We start from the raw sequence: 26,596 nt of genomic DNA on the forward strand, positions 1-26,596 counted from the left end.
GCATCCCCAGGGAAGTGGTCACAGCCTGGCAAGAGTTCGAGAAGGGTTCGGACAAGACTCTCTGGCACAGGGTGAGGCTCTTGGGGTGCCCTGTGCAGGGCCAGGAGCTGGATTCCATGATCCTCGTGGGTCCCTTCCAACTCAGCGTATTTTGTGATCCTGCCGGCACGGCGGAGGCGGTGCGCTTCGTAATCAAAAACATAGAGTTTTAAAAAATGGCCATATCCATGGCAACCTGAACCCGACACCGCCGCAGCCCAGCCCGCTCCCGACGCCTCTACACGTCGCAGAGCGAGGGAGGGAAGGAGGAAGGGAGGGAGCAAAGGAATGAGGGAGGGAGGCGGCGACCCGGGGCCCCCCTCAGCCCGCCGGGTCCGCCCGCTTGGGGCGCTGCTGCTCCCGCCCCGCCGGCCGCGCGCGACACCAGCGGCCCCGCGGGGAGACTCGGCTTGCGCCGGGGGCGTGGCAGCGGCCCTGAGTGACGTTCCCGCCGGCCAATGGGCGCGCCGCACGCCTGACAGTTAAGCGGGCTCGGCCAATGGCGCGCAGCGGGGGGCGGGCGCGGCGCAATGCGAGAGGCGCGGCCGGGCGGCGCGGCGGGCAGTCGGCGCGGTGGCGCAGGATGATGCGGCTGTGGCGCTCGGCGCTGCTGCGGGAGCTGCTGCTGCTCGGCCCGCCGGGGGCGGCCGGCGGCGGGGCCCCGGCCCCGCACCCGCCGCCGGGACCAGGCGCCTCCAGCCGCCGCTTGCCGCTCTCGGCGCTAGCCCGCCCGCCGCCCGCCGCGGCCCGGCGGCGCTGCCGTCAGCGCGAGGTCTGTGTACCCGCTCGGAGGGAGCCTTGGAGGAGCCGGGGAAGGGGGCGCAGGCGCCGTCGCCGACTCCCGGCGAGCGCCCCACCGACAGCGGCCACAACAATAACCACGGCGGCGGCGGCAAGGAGGTGGCCGTAGGCGGCGGCGGGGAGAAGTGAGTGTGGAGGGGGCGGCGGGCGCGGGGGATGATGCGGAGGCGCCATGTGAGCGCCGCCTCCCCCTCGCACGCGTGGTGCCTGCGGAAGGGGGGCCGGGCCGGGCGGGCGCTTCCCCGGCAGGTGCGGGGACCCCGGGGCTGCCGGGTCCATCCCGGCCGCTCCCCCGGCGGTGCGGGCCCCGCTGCCGGAGGCTCGGAGCGGGAGGGAGGCGCACACGCGTGGCGGAGGGCGTGTGCGCCGCTCGGGGCTCCGCTCCCCGCGGCGTGCGGCCCGGGCAGTGACCCCGGCGGTCCCTCCCGCCTGTGTGCGGGGGTGCCGTCCGTGGGGAGGCCCGGCGCAGGTGGTAGGGTGGCTTTGGTAGCGCTTCCACTTGGCTAGAAATATTTTTCAAGAGAAGGGAGTGAAAGCTGTGTCATCTCGCATTAATTATTAAAGGCAGTGTGCATGGTGCGTAGTGCTGCCTCGGAGGTTTTGCAGCACTGTCTTCTGCGCGGATGTGTCCCTGTATAACCTGCCCTAGGGTGACCCAGCCTTGGCAGGAACATTGGGGACTGGGTGATCTGCAGAGGTCCCTTCCAGCCCTAACAATTCTGTGATTTAGTGCGGCCAGGGTCAGATCCATATGTGGTGAGTACAGATGTTTATAGGTGCTGCAGGATGTGTGCCTGTGCCGAGGTCCTTACATGTCCCTTAGTGACAAAGGTGTGCGCAGGTAGTAGAATGATAAGGCTGTATATTTCTATGAAGTTAATATTCCTTTACTCAGAAACTGAAATACTCCTTAAAAAAACCCCACAAAACACATGGGAGACAAGTCTGTCAGCTCCAGTTTTTACACCTGGTAGTGGATACCAGAGGTTGAGTATAATGATGAGGTAAATGGTTTGACAGAGCATTCTTCTCTGTTATTCTTCAGTATTATGCAGGTCTTGAGTATTCATTTCCTACCACCCCCTCTCTTGACAGACTGTACATTGGCTGGTTGAACCTGGGTACTTTTAGAATCTCAGATAACCTTTTACAAGAAGTTTGACAGCTGAACTGCAAGCCCCATGAAGACTTCTCCTTTGTATACGTTTGAAAAGTGCCCCGTGGCATTCCTGTAGGCACCTTGCGCGCTGATTATGGGGTGGCATAATTAAAATTAAACCCAAGCTGCTTTCCCAGGCTTTGCTATGCTTATTACCTGGATGAAAAGAGCAAATGACAGAAGAAACAGGTCTGAGAAAGGAGTACCTTGTTTTGACACTGAGCAAAGTCTCTGTTAGTCTAATGCTAAGAGGAAGTCTGGGGAAGATTCCACAAAGCCAGTCAGGAAGGCTTCAGCCCGTAGCTTGTTAATAGTTCTGCTTTTGAGCTGTGGTTTGTGTTTTTTTTTTAGCATGAACTTCAATATGGCAGGTGGGCAGAGAGGCTGTGACCTTGTTCTTTTCTGCTTTTTTCCCCCAGATGCATCAGCTGCTCAGCCTGGTTCAGTGGGGTACAGTCTGCTTTAAAGGCATCACCAGTTCTGCTGTCAGATGCCTTAAAAAATGCATGCCTGTCAGGTTATGTAACTGTGTGCAATATAATACACACTCATAACGGGTAGTATTTCTAAATTTACGCCTTTGTTCAGCAAATATGAGGTCTCCTCCATGAGTTAGCTCTCTAGATAATGTTTTGGAACAAAAAAATATCCTTCTGTAGTTGAATAGGTGTGGTTTATATAGACTGCCTGTCTGTTTTCAAGCAGAAATACAGACATTAAAAACTTTGGAAAAAAACCAGCATGCCAGCTGTGATGGGTTTTTGAGGGTATTGCAAAGGTGATTTATTGAAGAGGTAACATTTTCTTAAACTCAGCTGTTATTAGCTTCCTACAGCTAGCATCGATTAGGGAAATTCTTGAATTTCTAACATGGGGTAAAACTATGTAATCACAAGCCAGTTAAACACTTTTAATACTTTTTTGGCTTTTGACAAAAGGATGTGTTTGAAAGTCAAATGTTTGTTCTTTGAATCTTACTGCAGAATGAACATGGAGATATTCTATGAAACATCTAGCATGTAGTTACAAACACAGAAAAATCTAGAAACTTTCTTTTCATTTCAGGTTTTGCAGGAATTCCTGGTGGCGCATTAGTCAGGCTACTAGATACCTTCATTCTTACTTTTCTCGAAGCAGAACTGTGAAAATCTTCCTTCAAGCATTTGTAAATGGTACATTCCATGTGGAAGTCATTGCTATATTAAGACAGAGTGCAGGCTCAAGAAGAAAAGTGAGGTTCTTCAAAAGACAGGTGTCTGAACTGCGCTGACAACTGGGCTGAGTCAGTGCAGTCTGTGTTCTGCTGATTCCCGTGCTTTGCCCTCTATAGTGTCTTAACATTTGAGTGGTGTTTGACAGATGGTTTGTGGACTCAACTGGCAATAGCCTTTTTCCTTTTTCTTTTTAGTTAATGTTGGGGGGCTATTTTATTTCTATTTGATTATAAGGTTGTGGTTCTGGGATACTGAAATAACTCATGATGTCATAAGACAACAGTAAGGTTTTCCTGTTTATTTGCTTTCCTAACATTCCTTGTCTACAGAGTAGGAGTTGCAAGTAAAAGCCTAAAATGTTTTCTGCAAAGACTACCCAGAAATTTAGAACAGTTCAATTCCTCATAGTGAGGATAAATTCTGAGGTCTGTGGCTGATGAAATAACTAGTATCCCATTGCATAACCAGATCCCCTGGTGCATTTTTTCCATAACATCTTTCACCACCTCTTTATCCTTGCTCTCTAGCCTTTACACTGTGTATCCAACTGAAACTTAATGTATTTTGGACAGGAAAAATAATTGAGTTTGAACTGAGAGTGGTCACAGACGGGTAAATTTAATTAATAGGAATTGTGGATTAAAACACAATAGTATCTCTGCTCATGCCTGAGTTATTAAAACACAGTAGCCTAAGACACTCGTCAGTTACAGATGTGTATAATATTTAATACACTTTGCTCCTGCTTTCAGTGTAACTGTTCTTCATTTGTTTTTACTTTCAGTATAAGAGTTCATCTTGTACTGGACAGTAAAGGGATGAAACAGTTTATCTTAGTAGAAGCTATTTCTAAATTAAAAAGGTCTTGATTAAAGTGAGAGGGAAAGCAAAACGTGAGTGACCCTAACTTTTGAAAGCTAAATTGGTCACTTTTTTTAGCTAAATTGCAATAATGCTAGACACTGGTATATAGAATATCACAAAACAGTTAAAGGAAGTGTTTTTGTTTTGTTTTGTTTTTAATGACAAGGGAGTGGTAGTGCTCTTTTTTAAGGGCAGGGATGAATTCTGGAGATACTTTTCAAAATTAATTTGCTTTTACAGACCAGATAACAGAGGAATAACAAGTAACCAGGCAGTGTTTCATTTTGCTGATACTTCTGATAGAGTGTGGATACAATACTGAGAGATGCAAGCAACAGAAGTGCACTTTTATTAGACCTTTCATAACTTCTGTAGAGGCTAAGGTTTTGAAGCTAGAGTTTGTTTTTGTTTTTTTACCAGAAGCACTTTGTTAGCTACTAAACATATCTATCTTTGATCTAAGTTTATAAGTGTCTAGTTTGCTCTTGAACAAAGGTAGTTCTTGGGTAAATAGCTGCCCGCCTCTATTACGGGACCAGTGTGGCACTGTAGGAGTGGACAAAAAGCAGTTGCTTAGTGACTTGACAAATGCTGGAGATACAACCAAGATATGCAGCATCTGTAGTACGGTGACAACTTCTGCAAGATGCCTGTCTTAGGTAGAGGGGCAACTGACTGTGATTTGCAGCTTTCACAGAATCCCAGAATAGTTTGGGTTGGTAGAGACCATTTAGTCCAAACTCCTCTGCAATGAGCAGGGACATCTTCAGCAGCCAGATCAGGCTGCTGAGAGCTTCATGCAAGGTGACCTTGAATGTTTCCAGGGGTGGGGACCTGTTTTCACGTCTGGACAGCCTGCTCCAGCATTTCACCACCCTCACCATAAAATTTCCTCATTATATCTAAATATAACGCTGCCCTCTTTTAGTGGAAAACCATTATGCCTCGTCCTGTTGTGACAGACCCCGCTGAAAAGTCTGTCCCCATCTCTCTTACAGACCCACTCTAGGTACTGAAAGGCTGCAGTGAGGTCTCCCAGGACCCTCCTCTTCTCCAGGCTGAGTAGCCCTTGTTCCTTGAGCCTTACCTGCTAGAGGGAGGTGCTCATCCCTGTGGCCTTCTTGGTGGCTTCCTCCAGACCTGCTCCAGTGGGCTGATGTCATTCCTGTGCTGAGGGCCCCAGAGCTGAATGTGGTACTCTGTGTGGGGTCTCAGCAGGTGAACGTAGTACTCTGTGTGGTGTCTCAGCAGAGTGGAGTAAAGGGGAAAATCCCCTCCTTGACCTGCTGCCCACGCTGCTCTGCATGCAGCCCAGGACGTGTTTGGCTCCAGTGCCTGTGCCTGGGTTGTGTCCAGCTCCTCCACCAGCACCCACAGATCCTTCTTGGCAGGGCTACTCTTCCCCCAGGCTGTGTTGAATCCAGGAGTTACCATGGCCCAGGTGTAGAACCCTGCACTTTACCCTGCTGAGCTTCATGAGGTTCACACCTGGACAAGCTTCTTGAGTGTGTGCAGGTCCCTCTGGATATTGGCCCATCCCTCAGGCTTGTCACCTGCACCTCTCAGCTTGGTGTCATTGGCAAGCTTGCTGAGGCTTCATTCGATCCCGCTGTTGGTGTCATTGATGAAGATCTTCAATGGTCCCTCAGGGACCATTGTTTGTGACAGTAATTGTAACCTCATTTTTATGACTGGTGTCATGTTTGTTACTAATGCCGGAAACTATTACTAGCAGTATCATATCTTTATATCATTTGTTGTTCTGTAAATCCTGTTCTGCATTTTGGCAGTTCTATCCTGAAGTACAGAGTAAGAATCTTCCACGTTATTTGAAATTTAATCTTGTTTTTATCCTAGAAATTCAGCGTTTGTTGAAGTGAAGTCCCCCCCAGAATCTGGTGTAGACCTTGTACTTATGCAAAAGGAAGATCTGAAGGAAGGACTGTGAAGTCCTTGTGCTTGGAATTCCTGTGTTGGCTTTTCTTTGTATTTAAAAAACCAGTCCACCAGTACTGTAATGCACAGATTAGTATACTACCAAAAAAGTCTAGTTGTTCGATAGTCTAGTGCTTTTTTTATTTGAAGAAGGTAAAGAAAAATCAAAAGTCATTATTCATGAAATCAGGTAAACTGGAATTTCCACTTAATTTGACTGTGAAAATTGCAAGTTCCCTGACCTGAAAAACAGCTTTTTACCATGTGCGGAACAGAATTATCTTGCTAAGTGTGTTCACAGTGCCAAAACACATCTTTTAGGTTAAGCAAACATCAGTTACTGACATCACTGATCTGATAAACTGCAGAGCAAGCCTTTTCACCCCTATTTAGCTGATAAACTTTACCAAAAGATGGACTATTTGACAAGGAGCAATTTTCTGTAAATATATTCAATGTCATCCTCTTTGCTTTGGTTGTCTGTGCAGCTCCATTGTTTAATTAGGCTGAGTGACCCAATATTGAACAACAGCAGATGTGAAAGATATGAAAACCATGTTGAGAGATTTTCTGCTGTGAAAGGTGCATGTCTCTAAAATAGATTAAAATCTTAGGAAGAGGCAGGTAAAATCTTGGTTAAATGGCTGAAGTATTTTTCTGCATCTTTCCAGATAGAAATTCCATACTTGGAACAGCTGTAAAATTGAGTAATTGCTCAGAAATGTGTAATTAAATAGGTTATCAGTTAACATTTCTCAGTGTGTTTGCTGGCTGGTTTTGCCAGAGTGAAATAGGAAAGTTTCCTCTGCCAGACCTTCAGCAGTCCAGACATTCCTTAAAACATGAGATCTTGACATTTTGGGAAGCTCAGTTGAATGCTTTGTATAAATGATAAATATGTAGGTGTGTAGATGACATAACTTAGCATAACTTTAAAAGTTAGTTCCCTACACAATTAGGATGCAGACATCCTCAAGCTTTAGTTGCTGTGTTGGTAGTTCTGGTTCTGTTGCCTTGACTGGACATACTGTCCCCAAAGGGTTGAAAATGAAACATGCTGCCTGGAAGACCTGAATTTTCTTTAGCAAAAGGGCTGCTCAATAATTAGTTTGAGGTAGTTGCAAGCGTTTGTCTTGGTTGAATTGCCAGCCTGTCTGTGCATTAGTCAGCCAGCATAATTTAAATTAAAAAAAAATCTAGACTGTAAGACAAGGAAAGTTCTGTTGGCTTACAAAGCTGTCTTCTGTTCTTAGTATGTAAGTACAGGATTTTAAATTGGAAAATGAGAGGTGATATTTTTTACTACTGGTTTTCACAGCTAGTTACAAGGAAAGGAGGGAGGCAAGGGCAATCTAGAGGTTGTCTTAAATTTATAAGGGTATTTGGGTACAATCAGATTTTTATTAAAAATAATCATAAATCTGACTTGTGTAAGTATTGGGAGGAGGAGAGGATTAAACGTCAGTAAGATTGCATTGGCCTATCTAGGGTCTGTGCTGAGCTGGAGCATTTTATTTTTGCAGTTTTTGCAGTAACACTGAGTTCTGTTATTCAAAGAATTACTGATCTCTTGAAAACTTCAATGACTAGAGTTTGGACGTACTTTTTGTAAACACATGCATAAATATATAAAAATACATAAATTGCCACTAAACATTCTGGTTTCAGGCAATAGTTTATCTATTACTGTATAGTAACAAAGTATTGCCAGTATTAATAGATTATCAGATAGACCTTTAAAACTGATGGTTAAAATAATGTAAGACTGCATGCTATGCATTTTAGTTACTATCTACATATTTTTTTTCTTTTGGTTTTATGTATTTTTGTGTGTCAAACACTGAAACATTGGCTTTTTTTGTCTGGAAACAAACCTGGGCACTTCAGGGGACCAAAGAATCAGAATCCCTTTGCTGTCACTGGCCCTCTCAGTCTGGTAGTGCAGTGGGCACTGCTTACAGGGCAGGTGTAAAGACTAGGGCTCCTGCCTGCTGCAGGGTGCTTTGGAATATCAGGGATTATTTTTATATTTTTACAGGTTAAATCTGTAAACTTCAAAGGGAAGGGAAAGCTGTCAGTACTACAGCTTTCTGTCTTAGAAGGTATCTGAATGCTTTGTGTGGTAGGTTTCCTTCAGATTTCACATGAAATGGAGATGCAGGTAATGAAAACCTGCAGGCTGGGGGAAGCACGTCTCAGAGTGAAATAGGTAACACCTGGGATCCTTGGAGAGGGGTGTGTTTACACTGATAAGCACAGTGACCATTAAAGGTGCATCTGCACTGGGTTTACTTAGCTAAGTAGGTGTGATGAGAGTCACTCCTTCTGCTTCAGGTGCTCGATTATGCTGCAGATGGCTTTGCTTGTTCCATGGTAACTGATGGGGCTTACATAAGCTTCTAGAAGGATAAGGACTTTAGGACTCCTCTGTGGAGTCCTGAAAATGGGACTGTTTTGAAGAAAATATTACACATTTATCCTCTCCTTGTCTTGCCTGTAGAACACTTGGGTCAGTATGCTCTACAACTTCATTATGAGGCAGATACATCCTGGAATCTTACAAATAATTTATCCCCTGCAAGTGACATACCTATCCTTGGTAACATGAAAAAGAGGGATATGTGATTAATCTGCTCCCTAAAAAACCTAAATATAATCTTAATGGTAAATGTCTGACTAAAAATATGACGGAGTTGCAGTTAAGAATGTTTGCTACTGTAAAATCTCTGTATGCTGCTTGTAACATTAACTTCTTTTTCTACTTGAAGTCTAACTATGCTTTGTGTTCACTGATGAAAATGTTCTTTGAAATTAGTGGTAGCAGTGAAAATGTGTTTGCCTGAGGATAATGCAAAAATGTGTATAAATAAAAATAGGCACTAAAATAATCTATGGGGTTTTTTTTCTGTTTTCCAGTAAAATAAAACAAGGTCTCCTTCCCAGCTTAGAAGATCTGCTTTTCTATACTATTGCAGAAGGACAAGAAAAAATACCAGTTCATAAATTCATAACTGTAAGTTTACTGTTCCAAAGTGCTGTATGAAAGCTGACTACTGCAAGGTTATTTTACATTTTAAATGCAAGAATGCAAAGAAAGAATTTCTGTTGTACATGTTTTTCTGTGGGAAGGAATGTATTGTTCCCCCCCAGTGCTGTTTCTGTAGTTAAGTAAGAGAATGAGTATATTAATGTTATTATTCACTTCTTTGATGTGCAAAGGAGTATGCTTGAAAGCAGCTGTGCCTGTGGCATAGCTCAGTAGTATTTTTGCTTCTATAAAATGTAGTTGGACCACTGTATTTCAAATAACATTAATGTTTTGACATAAAATGCAGCCAAAATGGCCGAAGGAAATTGCTGAAGAATCAGTAAAGTGTCACAATGTCTCTGTTGATGATGCAGTGGCAGATCTCTTACAGTGATAAATGCTGAGCAGTAGATAACTTGATTGTAATAGCATATCTTTTCACTTAGTAATTGCTGTTTTATTCTAATAGGCACTCAAATCTACAGGATTACGTACATCTGATCCTCGATTGAAAGAGTGCATGGATATGCTAAGACTGACTCTTCAGACTACTTCAGATGGTGTTATGCTGGACAAAGACCTTTTTAAAAAGTAAACTTTCTGTCTATTATGTAACTGTATAATTCTGAATGAATGCTGTCTGTGTGTTACTGAGTGGTGTCTTAAGGAGAGACATAAGGTGTAGAAATCGATTAGGAAGGGAGTCAAACACACCCTCTTGATGCTCTTTTGATAAAAGTTGTTCTCAGATTTCATGCAGCAGACAGGCTGTGTGATGTCCACAAGAGTTTAATGTGTAAATATTGTTTGCATGTGTGTGTGACCCCATACTGCAACTCTTGGTCAGGTGCCAAACAAAATTAATTGATGCAGCATGAAGTATTTAGTATGATCACATAAAACTGCTCTCTCTGTATTGACAGTTTTTAATCTGAAGTTCAGGATGCTGCTTCTGTGTGGCAAGATGTTCAGACGGATGTATGTAATTCTAAAAGTGAGTGTGAGGAAAACAATGATGTTAAATTTCAAGATAGGTGGAGATGAGAGGGATTAGGATTGCTGACATTGGTCTATTTTGGAAAAGATCTGTGTGCTGTATTTTAGTGATGCTTTTGTTTGGTTATTTTTAGCAAAGTCTGTAGTCAGCTGAAAGTATAAGCACTGTTCAGGTTGTCTTCTGTTCATTTCAAGCACCCTCCTTTGCTCCTCTACTTACAGCTTTTGTGTGCCAAAAGACTGGAAATGTTAAGGCTTTTAAATTTTGAAATGAAATTTTTAGACTATTTTTCTGTCTGCATTTTTATTCCATTTGCAGGGTAAATCATAATACTTAAAACTTATTTGCACCTACAATTTTCTAAGTACATATATATATATAACATATACAGTATATGCTTATGCTATACTATGTATTGACATAGCTTATGTAAGTATAAATATATAAACATATGCATATATATACACACATATATATATACATATATATATATACATATATATACACACACACACACACACACACACACACACATATATATATATATATATATATATATATATAAATAAACATTTTTGGAAATAGAATTGAGAAAAAGTTAATGTCTGTGTGTGCAACAAAAAAGCCAGTCAACTCCTTAAGCAGATGGACCTTTACCTTACTTTGTAAAGGTCCAGCATGGACTAACTTTACTCATGTGTTACGTTCTAGATCAGGTCTTCACTGTTTTTATTTTCAGCAGAGTAAGAACTCTAAATTGTTAGATTCAGAAACCATTCTGGGTGTATGGATGGATTGGAAAGGAAATGCATTTGCTATTATCTGTTATACTAAAAGGCTTATTTGTCACAGTAAAGTGAATTATGTTTTAGGCAAGGGCTCTTCATTTGAAAAAAAATTTATTTCTAATTAGCAGGATTATATTATGTTGTGTGTCACATCTCTGGGATTTGATCCTCTCTGTGAGGAGAGTGGTCATTACTGTAACAATTTGTGGAAAGCTTACATGGTTGCTTCCTGTGTAGGAAGAGTTTTGAAGGTGAATCTTATTTCACATAGCAAGTTGTTCTTTTCAGCAGCAGAAGGTTCCTTTGTAACCATTTTTGTAAATTAAACACTCGTGAACTTCAGTTACCTGTTCCTTGTAGGGACACTGCATTTGTTGTGAAGAGGCTTGCACAGGGTCCCTGTATTTTCTTCCACAAGTGTTTAAGGTGTGAAATATAATCATGTATCTAGTTAGCTGTACTTAGTTCAGACCTTGAAAGCTTCAGTTCCCAAAACAAAAGTCAGTGGTGTAGTTCTCTTGAATTTGAATCCAAAGCTGCCAGATCAAATAAAGTATCATGGTTAAGTGATCTGGAGTGGTGGTAGCATAAGTTTGACTAAATCAATCAAGTCCAGTAGAAATTACCTGTAAAATACACCAGCTCATGCATCTGTGTTGTCTGTCATTCTGTATGCCTTTTTAGTGGTTCTAAACATTAGGCTCCAATTCGACTAAAATTACATTATTTTGAAGTTTTTTGGCTTTATAGCACTCTCCACATTAGAAAGAATCTTCGTGTTACAGGCAGAACAGCTTGGTTTTAATCTTTCATCTGCAGAATTTCTTAAGATGAAGATTCTGGGTTGCACATCCTGGGGAAAGTGTTGATAAATTATTGAATTAGCTGTTGATGTTGCATTTGTGTAACATAATATGGTCTTTGCAGGGTGAGACCAGGCTGAAAGCAGTGCAACATGCTGGTTATCTTGCTATGAGAATTTTTTTTCTTTCCTTTCTTTCCTTTTTGGTACTACTTAATATAATACTACTCTGTTATAATAATAGTATTCAACAATTCATCTGTTATTAGATGCAACTTGGACTACTTTGTGTAGGGAAGCAGTAATAAACAATCTGAGTCAGAACTAGAAAAATAATGGATAAACCTAACAAGGTGGTAAAGGAAACAAAGTGATCCTAACTTTGTGCTAAAGAACAAAGATGCAGTTTCCAAAACGCCTCAGTGTTGCTTTCAAAGTTGATTATACAAGTCACTGACAGTTAATATTGATCATAAGACTTGCAGCCTAATCTTCCTAAGCAAAATGTATCAGGAAAAATTTATAGTTTGAAATGACATTTTTTAAAGTGAGGCAAGAAATGCTTGGATTGGGGTTTGGCAAGAGAGTTCTGGGTTTTTTTTTTAGGCTGAGATTGTAAAGTTTGTTGAAATGGAAGAATGTAAAGTAGGACTTTTTAGGGTACCTATCCTGAGCACCGCTAAACTATGTGAGAGATAAGGGCCAAGTTGTTGACAATATTTGACTGTAGAAAGGTCTTTATTTATCAGTATAATTATTTACTTAAATTCTTCCCTGTGATCTTTTCCTGTTACTCCACTTCTTCAGAGCCAGTCATCTTCCATCTCCCTGGAACATAATTAGTTAATTACTTCGGTGGGGGGAGATGTCAGCTGCAGAATTTTAGAGGCTGTCTTGGCTCATCTCCTGGCTGACTGAAAGCTGTCAATCCTGTTTACTGTCCTGTTAAAGGGAGACCCAAGAACTCCGTTGTTTTGTCTGTGCACCTATTGTTCTGAATGCCCATCTAGATTACTTGAACCCTTGTATTTAATTTAGTCTGTGAATTCAAACTATTTGCTTGGTTTAAGGAGTAAATACCCAGGATAAATACCCAGACAATGACCGTGGCAGAGTCTGGGAAAAATTGGTGACAATAAGCAATGTCCTTCACTAGCACAGCCATTTCTGTAGTGAGGAGTTTTAATCCTTACATTAAAAGGATTGAACTGCTGGAGTGGGCATCATAGGCTTGGTGTAAATTTTAAGTATATAAATGCCCTTCTTGTTTCAGAAACATAATGTGATCTTAAGAGAACTGTATTTAAGTGCATACTGCCTTCTTGTTTTCCATACTTTGTATTGAATTGTTCTAAAAGGTTTGGGTGAACTTCAGATTTTTGTTTTTTCTTATAGGAGTTCTTAATGGTGCTCAGGTAGTACAGACAATGTAGAAGTGCATCTGAAGTTTGAACTTAGTGCATGTTATGTTGTTAGTCCTTCTGCACATAGCTGCCCTCAGTGTTATTAATTACTTTTGAAAAGGGGTTTTGCACCTGGACTAGGTGACTGTAATTGGAAGCTGCTGGGAACAAAAGCAAACAGCAGTTTTTGCAAGATACAGAAAAAAAAAGACAGATTGCAACAAAAACAACTCAACTGCAATTTTCACACAGGCTAAGAAGGCAGCGTATTACAGACAGCAGTTTGTAAGGTGACAGTACATCGGAAACTCAGTTTCTCTTTCACTTTCAGAGAGTAGTGCTTATCACCATTTGAAATGGATATCAGTAGAATTTAAGATAAAGCCCTCGAAGTAGGAGGAGTTTAAAGGCTTAGAAAAAGAGGGGGGATTCAAAGGGAAGATAATTCGTAGCATGTGCCTAGATGTTCTTAACTTTCCATTTGCCTGCATTAATAGTATGTGTCTGCTTCTGTCAACAGTGCCAGAAGGCACGGTGTGAAGGTGTTAACTGTTTGTTTGCTGTTAAACCTGCCTTTGTCCTCCTTGCCCGGGGATGGGGCTGTTAATACTTTTATCAGGTCATATTTCAGCTGACTTGATAATGGCTGCCAATTGCTCTCCTCTCTCACCCACAGACGCACCACTTTCAGTATGTCTCAGTTTGTGTTTTCATCCTTCCTTCTGTTTGTCCTAGATAAGTCTTTTCCTTTTTACCTCATCGTTTTTTCGCTGTCCCAGATGGGCTGACGTTCAGAGGGTGTGCCCGATAGTGTAACTGTGTTTTCTGGGCTAAAAGGCAACCGGGATTCCTTGAGTGATGGAGATTTGAAAGGAGAAACTTGCAGTACTGCTCACTATTGACTTTTGCTTAGTGCAGGAGATGTTATCAAGTTTTTCCAAAGACTTTTTTTCTTATTAAGAATGGAATCACATTCCAGTTTGGTCTATTGGCAGCGTTCTCACCTCAGTTGTTGGTGAAGGGTTGAAGTGAGAGAAAGAAACCCCGAACCTCCCAAGTCTGATTTAACTCCGAAATTAGCACTTTTTTAGACAAGGTCTGGGTTAGATAAACTTCAGATAGTTTGATCCCAAGAATTGGATGCTTTAGATCCCTTTTGCAAGCTGAGGTGCTACTTGAAGGCAGATTGAGAATACCTTTTGCAGTACAGCTTCACAGTTGAAACTTCAAAATACAGCCTTAAGTAGAAAGGAATAAAAATGCATGCAGTAAAGCTATTACAACTAATTTAAAAAATGGAGTGGCAAATTGGAAAAGTAATATAGACTCCACTTAGGCATTTAGCTTCAAGGGACTGAAGGTCCTAATTAAATAACGTGTCATTGCTTTTTCACACTACATTGTCAAAGTACTAATAAATGTTTTTAACTTTTTGCAGGTGTGTACAGAGTAATATTGTGTTGCTTACTCAAGCTTTCAGAAGGAAGTTTGTCATTCCAGATTTTATGTCGTTTACTTCCCATATTGATGAGCTATATGAAAGTGCTAAAAAACAATCTGGAGGAAAGGTAATATCTTTGTAAATTCAACTTCAAACTTCTGTAGATTTTCAGTATTAACCAAATGCATCATTTGTTAAGTAGACAGATTTTTCTTAACATTTTTAGCAAAATTAAACTGGTAACTTGATGAAAGAGTTTTGAACTTCAGTTATGCCTGCAGTTTGTAAACTGTGTTAGAAATACAGTTCACAGCCTCTAAGAATCTTGTAGCATTTTGGTGTTGGAATATGAAAATAGCATTATTCTTTCTTTATTTTACATAAACTATAAACCTGCTGAATAATTTATCAGACTACAGTTAGGCTGTAGAAAAATTATGCAGCTCTGCACATCTGTCTGGATTGTGTGATGAAAGGAATTGTTAATACTGCACATTCGTTAGTAAATAAAATTTATTCTGGTGCTTATTTTCAATAAATCAGTTGAAAAATATCAGACTGTGTTACAAACTAAAAATTTTACATTATTTGAAAATGATGGACATGCTGTTATACAGAACACAGATACCTGTCTGAATATGCCGAAAATTTTACTTAGAAAAAATGTTTTCTTTGATAATGATCTAGTGAATATAGTAATTTCTAATGAAATTTTAGGTATACCAGGTGATAATTTGTAGACTAAATCAGTTGTACCTTGTGTATTCTTTCCATTGATATTTATTTTAATTAAAGTAGAGTTAAGTATTTTGGATATTGTAATGTGTCTCTCTTCATTTCACGCTGTGATAGGTTGCTGACTATATTCCACAACTGGCCAAGTTCAGCCCCGATTTGTGGGGGGTGTCACTTTGCACCGTGGATGGACAGAGGTATATTATAACTTCTACATTTTGTAACTTCTACATTTTGTTCTTGGAGTAGTTGAAGGGAAGTTAGAGGCAATGCTTCTGTAGCAATAATATTTGGAAGTGAAGAGCTTTGTATAGTAGTACCTGTGCATCAGGCTATATAACTTTCTGTGTAGGTCACAATGTACTTAAGTGTTAGCTCCTTGTCTGCATTTTAATGTTTCCACTGTAACATTGTTACATAATCTGCGTGTCACTGACAAAATGCAGATTCATGTTCTTTAGAAAGAAAATGAAGGTGTGGGAACTGGACAGAGCTGAATACAATTTTGCTTTTCAGGTTTATCAAGCTTTTCCCTGTAAGGGTGTATGTAGTTCTTAGATCTGGTCAGAGTGATTTTATTTTTCTCAGTATCAGTAACTCAGAGTAGCAGAGACAGATAGGAGCCTAGATGTAAAGGGATACCTTGCACCATCTAGCTGAGAAGGAACATGAGCTCTGTGTCTCCCTTTGTGAGTACACAATGCAAGGTGCTCATCAGCTCTGCTGGCCTGCAGTTTGCTGTGGTCCTACTGCAGGTTCTGGAAACTGCAATTTTTTGGTGCTGTGTTTGTGAATGGGGCGTTCCTGAGAGCATCAGACTTGCTTCTGGTGACTGTGGCTTGGAGTTCATTTTGGAGTTCATTTTGCCATGATCTGTTGAGATCCATATGTTTGCTTATAATTAGCCATATGTTCTGTAATCTCAGAGGAGGAGCTGTAAAAGTGAGCAGAAGTATTTTTTTATCTCCCTGTTTAAGTGTCTGAATTAGAATCTATTAATAGTAAAAAACCTTATACTTGAAATTGACATTTTGCTTTGTTTTGGATATTATGTGCTAATGAAAGTTGTTATAATGTTAATTTTTGTAATGCTTAATGTTGTGTAATGTTAGCTTTTATAATGCCAGAATGATATTGTGATTTTCACTGAAGCCTTCTAGTGTTTTCTGCAAAGAACAGAAGCAAATCCACTCCTGATTTTGCCATCAGACAAGTGACTGCTGCAAGCCTTTTGCTCTCTCTAGATGTGGCATATGCTGCTTGCGTGAGTCATTCTTGGTGCAGTCTGACATAGATGCTGGAAGTAAACTTTCCAACCGATAGCATGTAATAAGTGCTATATCTTTGCCATTATTAAAGGAAATGTAAATATGGCCATTTGATAATTGTTCTCAAATGGCAGAACCAAGCTGTATCTCATCTTTGTTTATACAGACATAAATCAGTATAGTGGCTCTGTCTGGGTCAGCTGTACCCAGCTGAGTATGTGGGTTGCAATTGAGTAGGATAAGTGTAAGACTAAAGGTTTGAAGTGATTTTTTGCTCTGGTACAAACCCATTTCTGACTTGTTTTTATTTTGTTACCTCTGCAGTAGTCAGCAACTGACTTTGTTATGCTTGGCTTATGGAGTCAGTTGCTAAAACCTCTAAATCTCATTGTTATGTTCTTTAAAATCAGACTTAGTAAAAATATGCTTTGGCTTTTTGGGATGTTTTTGTTAATAGTCCTTGTAGTTGAAGAATAGATGAAGCATTTAGCCCTCTACTGCCACAGCTGACAAACAGGAAATTTCAAGCCTGTTCATCTGTGTTTTCCCAGGCATTCTGTGGGTGATACCAAAGTTCCATTTTGTCTCCAGTCCTGTGTGAAGCCTTTGAAATATGCGATTGCTGTCAATGATCTTGGCACAGAGTATGTGCACAGATATGTTGGTAAAGAGCCTAGTGGATTAAGATTCAACAAATTGTTCCTGAATGAAGATGGTAAGAGATACATTATACTTAATAATGTAAATACTCAGGTTTAGAAAATTATGAGGCAAGCCTACACATTTTTTTCAGTCTTTCATTTTACTATATCTTCTTAAATATTATATTTCTATATTTTGTCTTATTACTAGGCAGTGTCCCAGAATAGTTTGCTATCAGCAAGGTAGACTTGGTCACTTTTGCCCAATTTAGAATGCTAGTGAAAGATGGTTTTTTGCTTCTATTCTATTTGCTAGTTACTAAGTTGTAGGAAAACCTGAAGAGTTTCAACAGTGCAAGCATTTCAGTTTTATTTTTGCTTAGTTGAGTTGGTAGCAAGGGTTTCTTAATCATGGCTTCTGCAAAATGGTGGTGAAAGAATCAAAGATGTTACATTGATTTTAAAAAACATATCACTGCTCAGCCTTCTGAGAAACAGGTGCTGGTGCCAAAGGCCAGCACTGACTGGTTTCCAAAAGGCAAAATCTTCCCACAGTTTATTCTAAATGGAATTTGGCTACTGATTCAAAACAATGTTTTTGGTTTTTTTTTCCCTGTGGCAGGATTATTTTAGCAAGAATTTCTCCTACCTAGATGATTTCTTTTTCATATTATATTAATTTTTAAGCATGGAAATGGTTTTTTTTTTATTTTATGGGAAAAATTTGAGAAGGATGACTCATGTAGCCTTAGAGGAAATACTGGATGTTATCTGTGAAACACAAATGTTTCTTCTAGTGGGTCTGTCTCAGTAAAAGAACAGACAATGTTTCCGTTGCCATGGTATTACAATTAATATTTAATTACCAGCATAAGGCTTGGATGACATTTTTGTCAAGGACTGTATTGAATTCTGACTTAAATATCTGTAGTATTAATATATTAATGATACCTAATTATATTTATTATGTTTAAACACATGCAAGTGATTTATATAAAATTTATTTATTTATACCTTAAAATTCTCTTTCCACACTTAAAATTAGAATATATATTTGCAATTTATTTCTTCTCTTTTATTATGTTAGTAAATGGTGATGAAATAACAATGTAGGAATACATTGCCAAGAGAGGATTAAGCATTTTGTCAAGTTATGCTATCTTGTTTTTGCTTTCTTTGTTTTTCCAAATACAGTGTTGTACAGTGTGAAGACTTGTCTTTCATATCCTACAAAAGCTCTACTATAAAAAAAGCTTTGGTGGTGCTGAAAATTGCCCCTTAATTCCTTTGAACTAATATAGATATTCTATATACTCTCATTTTAATAACATGACCAAGTGTAGTAATTTTCTTTTATTGCTACTTTTAAAATTGAACTATTGGAGAAGATGAATTGGGGGGCTGTGGTCTTTTACATTACTGTTATACTTCAAGAGTGTTTGTAAGGCTGTTGTGCATAAGGGAATTTGGACAATTGAAATTTTGGCCAATGAGCATGAAATTAATAGACTTGAACACAAGAAGACTTAATTGACATGATAGAAAATTTAGTTTTTAAGTATGTGCTTCTGTGGCTGATAGACATGAGAAGAAAAGTGCTGGAACTGACCTCTTTTACAGATGGCCTTTTATACAGTCCTTAAGAAAAGACTAAAACAGAAAGTAGAAGTCTAATAAATAGAAACATTTCAATAATAGTGTGAGAAAGGGAGACTGAGTTTCTCCAAGTGAAGGAAGAGAAGGATTTAAAAGATTAAATCCACGCTTGTAGATTTAAACCACTATATGACCTTCAGATTTGTGGAATATTTGTCAGTTTGAACATCCATAAATACTTTGAAGACCAGATTTGAAAGTTAAAAAAATGTATTTAATCTATTTACTTTCTAAATATTCAGACACAGTTAAATTTCATGTTTGTAATCCAGATTTTATGAAGTGGTACACAAGTGTTTGAAAACTGTTTATGCATCTGAAGGTGTTTTTTCTGTACTAACTATATGGAAGATTCCTAAAACAGGATATTCTTGCATTTCATTGTTTACTAGTATTGAGATTCCAGCTGGAAAGAATGAAGAATATTTTAAGACAGTTTTAAATTACAGATAAAAATGCCAACTTACAACAAAAAGCTGTTGCTGTGTTTTGAGTATGATCTGTGCTTTGCAGTGGAAATTTGGAAACTTCTGCAGGATTATGAATATTGACTTTTAAAACTTGTTTTTGAAGATTGACTGATAGTCATAGATAGCTAAGTGCCATTGACCATAACCAGTGTAATTTTTATGGGAATATATGTGTATGCTGCAAATATCAGACTCATCTAAAAAACCCAAATAATCTCAAATTTCTCTTAGAGTCCTTGTTTGTACATCATACATAAAAATAGTGGACACCTTTTGTGCAGTTTTTAAATCAATATTATTTCAGATTTGGAGGTAAAAGAACAGCAAATAAAGAATTCAAATCTGTCATAGTATTAGTGTATTGAGAATTGTTTGAAGTTTTCAGGTACCACAATGCTCAGAAGTCAACATCCTAGTTAAAAGGCACATCAAAAATGTTAGTTATAAGAGAAAAGGGTAATTCATGGAAGGTAGATTATTTGGGAAAAGTAAGATGGCTGATGAGAGGTTTTTTTAGAAAAAGGAGATACAAAAGAAGGTGATTTATTCAGCAGCCAAGAACAACTTGGGAATGCAAATATACTGTTAATATGGAGATCAGTGGGAAAAAGGAAAATGTAAGTAAGCAGTATGTGCAAGTCAGCTATGAAGTAAGCTAAATTCTGAAATGAAGAGGATTTGTAATTTTCAAGAAAAGAAGTGATACCAAACAAAAAAAAATTACTGGATTGTTGAGTAGCATAAGGCTATGTTCTAAGCTGTAAAATATTGTGCTCAGAATTATAAAATAATGTGTATAGTGTTGGATTACAGTATTTTTGAACTGTTTAAGATTATGTAATTGCTATTCTGTAATAGTAGCTTTTCACTCTTAAATCTTCATATTTAAATCTAGAATAATTTTTCACTTAGGCACTTGACTGGTTTTGTGTGACAAACATGTCTTGGAATATATTTGTAATTGAAAACTATTTCACAGACAGGCCTCATAACCCTATGGTGAATGCTGGAGCAATTGTGATCACATCTTTAATCAAGGTAAAAAGTTAATTTTTAGTTTCTCTCTGAGTATTTTAGTAGAATGTAGAAAAAATGTAATGTGCAGATTATAAACTATATTTGATTTTTGTCTGCAATATCGGATGGCACTTTACTCATTGGCAGGTAGACAAACTCTGATATTTTGGGAATTGTAACCCTTCCAAGTCAATGCAGTGTTAGAATAGCAGTTTCTAACAAGTATCAGTGCATCTGAAATACTCTTTTTCCTTGATGGTATTAGATTTGTTTTCTTCTTTATCTGCACAACACTTGATATTCTCTTGAGAGTGTTGCCTTCTACTTGTTAATTGCTGAGGTAGTATTTTTCTCAGGAATATACTTTATAGAACTCAGAAGTACATTTCTGAGTGTCTAAGTGCTCTTAAAGAGCTTACAGTTACAAGAGTGTTTCTTGCAGTGCAGAAGAAATGGAAGATGCTGTAATTTGTACATGAGCAATGCTGCTATATCTGAATGTCAGTCTTATGTTGAATTTGTATGATATTAACATCCTGCACCACTAAATTATGTTGAGCTTCTGTGGTACATAGTTACTGTTGGCTTGTAAGTGTGCTTTCCTAAACAAGAGTGTTTGAAAACAGGAACTTATTTTGCCAAGCACAACAGGTCTGAATGACTTTACATCTTTAGTCCATGATCTTGATACTTTTGGAAAGCTGTATTTTATGTTTTTCCTAGAACAGCTGTATAAATGTCTTGAAGTTGTTAATGGTATAAACTCCATGTGATGTTAATGTTTGCCTGATACTTGACTTGTATTTTCTGCTGGTTTTAGTAGCCACAGGTACAAAAAATTACTTTTTTCTTCCTAAGGGTACCTGCATAGAGTTCTGGGGAACATGTCAGTCCCCTGGAATTTTTGAGTAGTAAATTTGATACTGTTACTTCAGAGGTCCAAAAGTCTTGCTTACAACCTGTTTCTTGGTTGCATTTCCAAGTCCATTAGCTAGAGTGTGTTTCCTACCCCATATTTCTAAATCGTTGATTTTAAAATTACTTAGATCATGATTTTCTATTATTTTTTATTTAAAGAAGGTGTAAGAACTCCTGCTTAAAGACATTTATCTTTGATAGCTGTAGGTGAAAGAAAATGGCCTTAAGTATGACAGGTAAATTTATTCACATTTAATATTTTTTAAAGGTTGACTGAGCATTGAAATTCACTTGGATAACAGTGAATTTTAAAATCTGACTTAACACATTTGTCTGAAATGTTAAAATGTTAGTCCAACTCCAACATGCCCTACTGATTATAAGGCAAAACAAAAACATGTGCCTCTTGTAGAAGGCACGTAGTCCTTGATAAATGGTGTACTTCTGGATAGATAACATGGATTTGTTTAATGCATGCAACTGTGCTATTTGTTAGAAGGATTTTGCTGGGTGGCTTTTTTTAAACTTTTATTTGGGTTTTTTCTGTAATGTTCTTATAAAGAGTAATGCATTGCACTAACATTTCTGCATGTGGTAACTGCACGTCTGGTGGACTCGTATCTTATCACACCATTATTTGTTCTCAGTGTGATTAAATGTAGCTTTTCTGTACTGCTTTCACTAAGATACCATTTATCATTTGAATAACTAACCAAGCTAAATATATTCTGAAGACAATTACATAGAGGGTCACCAGTACAAAACTACTTAGTAATTGTAATTTTTGTGAAGTAACTTCTTTACAATCTGCAACTTAACATTATTCCTACTAACCTGTGAATTGCATAATTCACATTTGTATTGATCTAATATCAAACTTACCTTTTTTCTGAAAAAGGTGGCTTCATTAACTCATGTTTTGCCCTCAATTCCTCTGCATTTATTAATTTTATTTAAGGTGTTACATGTCTCGAAGGCAGTGTATGGCTCTTAAAGTACAAGAAAATTTAAATTCACTGTGTTTTGCAGATTTAGATAACTATAGCATGTTAATAACTACAGAGAGATTGTTGCTGTATTTTGTGGTTAGGAATGCTTTTACCTCCTTTGAGATTCATTATCTCTCTCTGAGAAATGGATCTAAGAACTCTTTCAAGGTTCTCACACATTGTACTGAGTTGAGCGGCTGTTAGTAGATGTGATCTTGCACCCAGCTGTCCTTGGAGCCTGGCACAGATTATGACTGTGGATGAGGGATGATGCTTGGAGTAATCTCTATCAGAATATTAACCTGTAATATGTTAACATTTTAGGATTAAAAAAGGCTCTTACCATCACATACCCAGCAGTTCTGAATGCTGTCAGAATTTGGTGTTCCTGCCTTGGAACAGATCAGGGACCTAAACTATAATGTTACATTGTCTTTGCAATCCATAATAATAAATAATTAGGGGTATGTGCATGTTAAGTGACAGGTTTGTTTGAGTTACTTAGGCAGCGCTGTATCCTACTCCTGCCATCTTAAGTGATTTTCCAACTGCCCTGTGTTTGGGACTATGCTGTATTTACATTTTGGTGCCTTAACCCCTGCCCCTGTTCTAATTGTACATGCATTACACTCCACAGACTGTTCCAGCACTTTAAAGCATGTGTCTACAATAAAAACGCTTTAGCAAAAGGACATCCTGCAGGTCACTTTTAATGAAATAAAGTTAAAAAAAACCCCGCTGAGGACCTTTTCCCTTGTTGATAATTGTACAGCCATTTGCCTGTATTACTAGTTATATAAATGACATAGTTACAACAATTTTCAAATAATTTTTATCAAAATAAAATTGTAGGGGCAATTACAGGAGTTTATAGAAAAGTGGTATGAGATAAAACGGTAATTTTTATCATGTCTCCGAGGAAATACAGGTGCTTGAAAGAAGGTAATGCAACTCCTGTACGGATTGAGTACAGATCCAGTGCAGCTTTCTGTACATCACATTGGCTGGGAAAAGTCTTTATTGACTGTAGTATGGATAGATTGTACTGCTTTGGTCTCTTAAGTTTTCTTAAACCTTAAACTCAATTCTCAAAGCTTGTCAACTCCAGGAATATCAGTGGTTTTGTCAGGAACTTCCCACTTCCACATTACCTTTACTGACTGTCACATTAGAAGTGCAGGTGAGAGGAAGAGGAAGGGTTCAGATAGAAATATGTGGAAGAAGGCAGATGGCTGTGGGTGGAATCACCAGAGGACAAGGGATTAATATTAAATAATTTTTATTGTATGCTTTAACATTCCATCTGTAGATAAAAGTTTTCCTAACCTAACAGCAAAGGTTCAGGCAAATACAGCATCTTTAGATCTTCTAAGTGCTGGTAGCCACATGCAGGACCTTTTTTAGGAGTGGAATGCTCACTGAAGGGAGGTGTGCTCTAGTCTTGGATTATATGGGAAGCATTTAGACATGCTGGCAATAGCAAAATTCATAGCTTTTGCAAAAAACTTGCTGTACAAAAAAATGAAAATGCTCATCTTTCTTACCCTTAAAAAACCTTAGTTCAGTGGAAGCTTATTTTTTTAATATCAAGCATGGAGAGAGTTGAGATATATTTAAGAACTTTGTAAATATGCTGATAAATCACAAAACAAATGAGGCGAAGAGTGGTAGAAAAATCCTGTCTAGCTGTGCCAAGGGTCTGTTTGCTGTCAGGATTCAGTTATTAGGAAACCTATGCAGTTACAGTTCAATACGTGAGAGGTGGGAAATGCATGGTTTATTTGACAATACAATTACAATGAATAGTACCGATTTAGCTTAATTGCTTTATGCTGTCACTGGAGTTATCCTTCCTGAGAGAGTGATGTGTGAATGTGCATACAAACCACTTTACAATGTGTTGGTGTTGTGATCTTCTCTGCCAGATATTTGTCTTCACTTTGGTGACATTGCCTCTCTTCCTAGGTTACTAATCTTCTTATGGTAACTAATTTGGGTAGAATTATATCCATGTTCTTCTCCACTTTTTATTAAAACTCAAGTATATTGGAGGTTATCTGAGATAGAATATGTAGTAGGTTCTGTGAAATAACATGTGTTAAGTGGTCACATGTGCACAGAAGTGAAGGGTACAAAAACATCTTACAGGTGTTTGAAATTTAGGTAGTGTTGGTCTTAGGTCAAATATTGTCTGTCGCAGTGTACTCTCAAGTATTTCAGAGCTGAAAATGGTACACTAAACTGTGAAGACACCAGTTCTAACAGAATAGGACCATCTTAACAAATAAAATATAAAAAGTGTGTAAGTAGAGAAGGCTAAAATAAAGACATTAGTAATTAACTTCGTGAAAAATGCAGACGTGTTTAAAAAAAAGTTTTATTGCACTCTGACATAGAATTATGATTTTTTATTTCTGGATATTTTCATTACAGTATAGTGTTAGATTATAAATTTGGCTTTAAATATTCCAAAAATTAATTTTTAAATAATATTCTATTATTCAAAGATTATAAACTTCTCATGGTGCAGGTGTTTTTATTAGTTTTGCTTAGGTTCAAAATTGAGAAATTGCTTTAACGAGAGACACGTGGTAAGAGCTTATATGGTCTAATCATAGAAACAGTGTTGATAATGAAAAGTGGCGAATATTAACTACTTTTCTAATAAATTTTGCCTAATTCTGTTGTTGCAAGCTCTGGTAAGTATCTGTGGGTCTCTCTTTCCTATGTAGACATGTAGCTTTTGCAATTGTTTATATGTTTTAGTAGAAATACAAGTAATACAGTACAAGTACCTTTTTTAGAAAAAAAAAAAAAAAAGGGAAGATCACTAAAACCTGACACAGTCAAAAAATTCAAATTTATGATTGACAGCCATAGAGCCATAGTATCCATTGGGGTTTTAAGTCTTTACAAAATTGTATTGAGCTGTCTTCTGGAAGTTTGAATTTTCTGCCTATCAAACTGCTTCAGTCTTAACATTGTAAATTTAATTTTGTATTCATTTAGAAATGTTTTTTCATATGCATATACACACAAGCATGTATAAGTGTGTATATGAACATGTTCCAGTAAATGTACAAAGTGTTTGTGGAGTTTAGTGCATGGAATTTTTTTTTTGATGTTCTAGACAGTTGAATTGCTTCTGAACTTTAAAAATGCTATTTAAGAAATGTTGTGCCCCAAACTCATAGGTTTTTACAGTCAAGCTTGAAATAAGAAGCCCTTGTGGAAGAGCAGAAGTTCCCTTGTGCCTTTATATTTGTTTAAATTATTATGGAAAAGCTGCTCAGTACTCTGAATGTTAGGATTTTTTATTTGCAATTGAATTTTAATCATAGAATGTGTGTTGCCACTGTGTCTCTTCAGCTTTTTAGGAGGAGCAGGACACCTCTGTCAGCTGCTGGAAGAGGGGAAATAATCTGTTGGGGTTTTTAGTCATCATGCGTATGGAAGCAGATTTTCTTACTTCAGTAACGTTGTAGTAAATCCCTGCTGAGGTTTTGATCATGTGATTGCTTCAGCAAATAGTTCAGGTGTATGAGCAGTCTGGTTTCAGTGACAATGCTTTTGTGCGTGCTGTGAAATACCTCTACAAGTGCGTGGAACATCAAGGACTAAAAGCACATCATCTGGCTTAGTGTGCAGAAGATTTTCTTCCCAAAATATGAGTTTAGTTTGGAACTTTAAAAGGAACCTTTTTTATAAGAAGTCGATGTGGAAAAAGTTTGCATTGAGTCTCTTGCCCACCAATTTTATGTGCTGCTGGTCAAGCCATGTTTTTATTGAGGGAATATTTTTTTCCACTGGGCAGAACAAAAAAGTGAAGTATTGTGTATTTATATTTTTGCAGAAAGCATGATCCCTTTCTCCCTCTTCTTTTTTTTAACAAAAGAACCTGTTTCAATTTATTATACATGTCTAACCATACAATTATCAATGCAGCATCCCATAACTAATGCTGACCCACTTTCCCAGAAAAAGATGTTCATTGTGCATTTGAAAGGTTAAAAAGGTTTTTGTGGTTTAAATGTTGTTACATATTTTACAGCATTAGGATCTATGGAATATTTTGACAACTGCAACAGTTCAATGAAGTTGGTAATTTCTTCTTTTAATTATTTTTCATTGAACAGATTTGGAGTTAAATTTTTAAGATTTGTGTTCTGGTATATTATACAGGAACATTTTGATGAAATGTGTCATGCATTTTTTTATCTAATTGCAAATTAGCTAGAGTTTATTGCCTTTAGGAGTGAGGTTATTAGCCTTTAAACATAAGGTAACCACTGGCACATAATTTTGAGAGAACAGTGTGGTGCTCCTTTCACCAGAGATTGTACGTGTGTGTCTGCACATCCTCTTGTAGATGAGCTGAAGCATGGGCTTCCAAGATTATCTGCACACCCTAATCCACATACAGAGTGGGAA

At 38.4% G+C, this 26,596-nt stretch overlaps 1 protein-coding gene across 1 annotated transcript in view; it reads left to right on the top strand.

Annotated features, from left to right (window-relative positions):
• The first annotated feature begins 622 nt into the window (after window positions 1-622).
• The window catches only part of GLS (glutaminase), a 59,777-nt gene continuing 33,803 nt past the window's right edge, over window positions 623-26,596 (top strand). Inside the window, 8 exon segments of the mRNA XM_030952917.1 lie at window positions 623-701; window positions 704-965; window positions 8,929-9,025; window positions 9,510-9,631; window positions 14,469-14,598; window positions 15,324-15,403; window positions 17,026-17,189; window positions 20,221-20,279. Coding sequence (XP_030808777.1) covers window positions 623-701; window positions 704-965; window positions 8,929-9,025; window positions 9,510-9,631; window positions 14,469-14,598; window positions 15,324-15,403; window positions 17,026-17,189; window positions 20,221-20,279 — 993 coding nt within the window.

This window comes from Camarhynchus parvulus, chromosome 7 (genome assembly GCF_901933205.1).
Source record: "Camarhynchus parvulus chromosome 7, STF_HiC, whole genome shotgun sequence".
Taxonomy (NCBI): Eukaryota; Metazoa; Chordata; class Aves; order Passeriformes; family Thraupidae; genus Camarhynchus; species Camarhynchus parvulus.